General features: G+C 44.7%; 2 protein-coding genes across 2 annotated transcripts; both read left to right on the plus strand.

The window, feature by feature from the left end:
* Nucleotides 1-2,041: 2,041 nt before the first annotated feature.
* On the plus strand, nt 2,042-3,361 carry LOC111341943 (uncharacterized). The gene has a single exon (XM_022948988.1). The coding sequence runs from the start codon at nt 2,042-2,044 to the stop codon at nt 3,359-3,361; it is 1,320 nt and encodes a 439-aa protein (XP_022804723.1).
* A 260-nt stretch (nt 3,362-3,621) lies between these two features.
* Nucleotides 3,622-4,014, plus strand: LOC148723012 (uncharacterized). Its single transcript, XM_088734387.1, has one exon. The coding sequence runs from the start codon at nt 3,622-3,624 to the stop codon at nt 4,012-4,014; it is 393 nt and encodes a 130-aa protein (XP_088590513.1).
* Nucleotides 4,015-5,362: the final 1,348 nt, after the last annotated feature.

Below are 5,362 nucleotides of genomic sequence, written 5' to 3' on the forward strand. Positions count from 1 at the left end.
GAAGAATATGTTACGCACGTGCCCTTGACTTGAAAAAGTAGCTGAAGCCTATTGGTAATGTACGCCACAAAATTCACACAATTGATTCTCGGCCCTTCGAGCACATCAGTCTTGGTGATGGATGAAGAGCTACTTTCCACAACTCAGATGAACAAATCATTTCAAAATACGAGAGAAGCCTTTCCATGAGATCAGCATTTTGCGTAGTAGACGTCTGTCTACCTATACCAAGAGCCGATTTAGCGTTGCTTATCCTCTGTTTGATAGACACCGCGGAAATACGTTTTCGTGACGTCACAGTAACGGGTCAGTGGTAATCAAATTTAGGCTGCCAAGCGCTTCCATATGCTTGTAGACTGAGTTCGATGAAGACATCGGCCTTTTGCGTGGTTTTAAGTTGGAAAATATGCATGATACTTCTCCTTGTTTGTTATATTTGATACTTTGAATTAGTTTTAATACTAAAACAACGTCTTAGCAAATAGCGTTATAGGGGAGTCATTTTGTTTGGAGTTGTGTGCTGTTTGCTGACTTAGGCTGGCCGCCCAGTTACGAAGCGCGATCTCGGTTCTTCAGTCAACCTCGCCTTCAGAATTGTCAAAAACAGCGATAGTTATCCGGAAAAAGCGGGAGATTAGTTCTGTATGATACTTTTCCAGCGAGTCTGAAGACTGGTTGGATTTTTAAGTGTTATTAACATGAAGCGATACAGGTAATTATTGTGTTGTGAAAATATTCATACACTCACTTTGCGCCGACGTGCGGTGCCTTTTCATTTTGGTAATTATTCGCTTGAATGAGAAATTTACCTTTATAGACTGATTTTTCGCCATTCCACCCTTCTGATCTTCTGTGCCTTTAAGAACGGGTGTCCGCAATCAAAATATGAAAACATATGTTAATTTCATATACTTGCAGTTTTATCAACAAGTTATCTCGTGAACAGGCACAACCAAACGTACTAAAGACATGTAATAGAGATCTACTATCAACTGCTTTCAATAAAGGCTTAATTCAATTGACTAATTAAGTCAATTAATTTAATTGGGTCAGGTCAGGTCGCTGTAACCGCAACTTGATTCTGCAACAGGTCAGGTCGCTGTAACCGCGGGTAACATGCTACTGGTACTATGTAACCCAGTATAACCTGTCGCATAGTCGAGTCGTCGGCGACTAAGCCGACAGCCCCCCCTGGCTTGCCTGTGGAGGAGGGTGTGTGGACACCCAGTTAGGATTAAAAACAAGACCTTCAAAGGGCGGATGAGCTCCTCGCGAGCCAACGGCCATCCACTGCAGCAGAATTTGTCCTCCAGTCGTCGAGGTATCCTTGCCATTGGAACCAGGACATGTGATGTCAAGCACCGTGGGAACTTTGCCGTGCAACTTTGTACTCACGTTAAAAATTCACGCACAGTTTCCACTCGGCCAATAGTCCTACGGCGACTGGTAAGCGGCGACGGAGGCAAGATTATGAAGTCTGGAATCCTTCAGTTGTGAACCAGCACGTAGGCGGTGGGGGTCAAGTTACAGTCGCTCTGGTCTTGGAGTTGGGAACAGAAGAGTAGTTCGGTAGTCGCCCCCATGTCTGAGCAGTCCTCTTTAGGAGCCACTCTGCTCACCCCGCATGGGGAAAGGATTAGAAAAGGTCTTCTAAACATAGTCTGTTTCCTTATATTCCCTGGCTGGGTTACTGCACCCAGCGGGTTCACCTTTGTTGCGGTCGAAAACAAAGAAAGCAACAACTCCTTTTTGGTACATGGAATGTACGTACTTTGATGGACACTGAAAATAGCGAGAGACCAGAAAGGGGAACTGCTTTCGTTGCTCGTAAGCTTCGCCAGTATAATATTGATATCGCTGCGCTTCAAGAGACCCGTCCCGCTGGTGAAGGAGAACTGACTGAGAAAGGAGCAGGATATACCTTCTTCTGGAAGGGGAAGGAGGAGAATGAACAGAGAATACATAGCGTGAGCTTTGCCGTAAAAAAATGAGCTGATTGGGAACCTGGATGAAACTCCCGGTTAGTGTAAGCGAACGCCTGATGACACTCCGTTTGAAGCTAAAATCCAATCAACAAGCGACAGGAATCTCCGCATATGCACCAACTCTACAGGCTGAACCTGAAGATAACGAGATATTCTACTCCATCTTTGACTCTGTGTTAACACAGATTCTATCCAATCACAAGATCATTCTCCTTGGTGACGTCAATGCTCGGGTTGGCAGAGATCACTCTGTATGGGAAAATGTCATTCGGAAGGAAGGGGTGGGCAATGCTAACTCCAATGGGATCCAACTCCTGACCAAATGTGCGGAGCACCAGCTGGTGATAACAAACACTCTCTTCCGCCAAAAGAACAGGAATAAGACTTCATGGACACATCCTAGATCACACCACTGGCATATGATTGACTATGTCATTGTACGTTGCTGTGACATAAAATACGTTCTGATCACCAAGACAATGACATCATCTGACGAGTGCTGGACTGATCATAGGCTAGTACGATCCTCTGTGTCCTTTTTCATTCGCATAAAGCAGAGAATGACGCCGAAACGGCAGAGGCCCAAGTATAACCTAGGGAAACTTGATCACCCAGAGAAACAAGCTGAGTTCCAGTCCAAATTGACTGCAGCGCTGCTACACGTTGACGACATCGATGTTGATTGTCTCTGGGAAGGTTTAAAGACCGCTATTAAAACAGCTTGTGACGAAACATTGGGCAGCCAGAAGTGGTGCCATCAGGACTGGTTTGATAACAATGACGCAGAGATAGAGCATATGATTGCTGAGAAACGTAAAATATTATCTGTTTGGCAGAATGAAATCAGTAATGCTATAAAGAAACACCAATACCACGAAATGAGATCCAAAGTCCAACGCCGGGTCCGTGAGATGGAAAATAGTTGGTGGATTCAAAAAGCACAGGAGATTCAAGCTCTATCCGACAGCAATAGCAGCAAAGCCTTCTTTGAAGCCACCAAAAAGATCTATGGACCAACATCCCAGGGTGTTAGGCCAGTTGCAGGCAAGGATGGAACCCTTTACAAGGACTTGGCTGGCATTCGTGACAGATGGAAAGAACATTTCTGTAAGTTACTGAATCAGACTCCCTTGGTGAACATTGACTCAATTGCGAATTTGCCTCAACTCTCCGTAAAAAGCCATCTTGACGAGACACCGACTCTAGAGGATATTGCCACAGCTATAGGTGCTATGAAGAAAGGCAAAGCTGCTTCCCCTGATGGTATCTCCGCAGAAGCATACGAGGCTGCTGGTCCAGTTCTCATTGAGAAACTGCAAGTACTTTTCACGCGAATCTGGGACGAGGAATTACCAGCGATCTTCAAGATGCTCTGAGTATCACCATTTTCAAGAAAGGCGACAAGGCAAACTGTGAAAACTACCGAGGTATATCCCTGCTTTCCATTGTTGGGAAGATCTTTGCTCGCATCCTTGCATGCCGCCTCTTCCCCATTGCCGAGGAGGTCCTTCCAGAGTCTCAATGTGGTTTCAGACCAGCACGTGGGACTGTGGACATGATTTTCTCGGCACGACAGATTCGGGAAAAGTGCAGGGAGTAGCATAAAGACCTTTATATGGCTTTCATTGATCTGACTATGGCGTTTGACTTTGTACATCGGCCAACACTGTGGAAAGTGCTCTCTAAAATTGGATGCCCAGAGAAATACATCAGAATGATCCGTCTGCTGCATGATAACATGTTTGCATCAGTACTTATTGATGGCGCGTCTACCGAAAGTTCTGTAGTGAAGACTAGTGTCAAGCAGGGCTGTGTCATAGCCCCAACACTCTTCTCGATTTTCATCTCCGCCGTGCTACACCTGGTGTCGGAGAAATTACCTGGTGGTATAGATATGCAGTTTAGGATGGATGGCAAGCTGATCAACTTACGGCGACTGAAGGCTAAGACATTAACCACTCTCATGGCTATACTCGAGCTACAATATGCTGACGACAACGCCCTAGTGACCCACACAGAAGACCTTTAAGTGGCTGTGGATGCCTTCAGTTATGCCTATGATGCGCTTGGTCTCACACTCAATGCTCGGAAGACACAAGCTCTTTTGCAACCATCACCTGATCACACACTTGAGCGAAAACAACCAGAGATTACAGTTGGAGACACACGCCTTAGCTCTTTTGATCATTTCTCGGATCTTGGTAGTTGCCTGTCATGCAAGGCAGATTTGGATGTTGAAACCCAAGTTCGTCTAAAATTAGCTAGTGCTGCCTTCGGTAGCCTCAGAGACAGGGTGTTTGATAATAGAAACCTCTACATCAACACCAAAATAAAGGTTTACAAAGCCGTAATATTGCCAACCCTGCTGTATGGCTCAGAAGTTTGGACAACCTATAGCCATCATCTCAAAAGTCTTGACAGGTATCATCAACGTTGCCTTCGCCGTATCCTCAAAATCAAGTGGCAAGACAGAAGAACACACAGCAGTGTTTTGGAATTGGCTAATGTCACAAGTATTGAGTCCTATATTATCAAGAACCAACTTCGCTGGGCTGGTCACCCTGTCCGTTTGCCTTCATTCAGGCTCCCAAAGAAGATTCTGCTGGTGAACTGTCCAATGGAAGACGTAACCAGGGGGGGGGGGAGGGAGGGGGGGAGGGGGGGGCAACGAAAACGCTTTAAGGATAGCCTTAAACACAACCTGAAGCAGTGCGGTATTAACCCCGAGAGCTGGGAACAATTGGCCAATGACCGGGCTAGCTGGACAAGTGCTATCCACACTGGTGTAACGCATAGTGAGGAACGGAGGAGGGAACACTGTGAGAGTCTCCGCTTGGCGAGAAAAGAGAGACAACAAAATCCCAGCGTAGTTCCAACCTCCACTGATTTCAGATGTCCAGTCTTTCAGAGAATTTGCTCTTCCCAAATCGGACTGTATAGTCACCAGCGAACTCATGTAAACTAATTTAATTTAATTTAATTTAATCACTGCCAAGTGGACTTCTTACTCGTTACGAGGGATTGCCAACAATTCAAGATAAATTATAAATGAACCGATCATGTTGGACGATCTCAAATATTGCATATTTTCAGCGCCCTCAATCAATCGCCTATATAATAATCTTTTTCGAGCCTTAGCGCAGCAAACAATTCACAATTTATTCGATTTCCACTTCCTTTGTAAACATCACTAAACAGGCGTTATTCTGTTGCAACGAAAGCTGCTTTAATTTCTCAAACAGCTGTAATTGTTTTACGCGAAAGCATTTTCGATGAAACCCACTTTATTATTATTATTAATATTATTATTATATTTTTATAACTCAGTCATTTGAAACTTTTACAGGCACATGTAAGTTTATCTGAAGTATATTCCA

This window comes from Stylophora pistillata, chromosome 9 (genome assembly GCF_964205215.1).
Source record: "Stylophora pistillata chromosome 9, jaStyPist1.2, whole genome shotgun sequence".
Lineage (NCBI taxonomy): Eukaryota > Metazoa > Cnidaria > Anthozoa > Scleractinia > Pocilloporidae > Stylophora > Stylophora pistillata.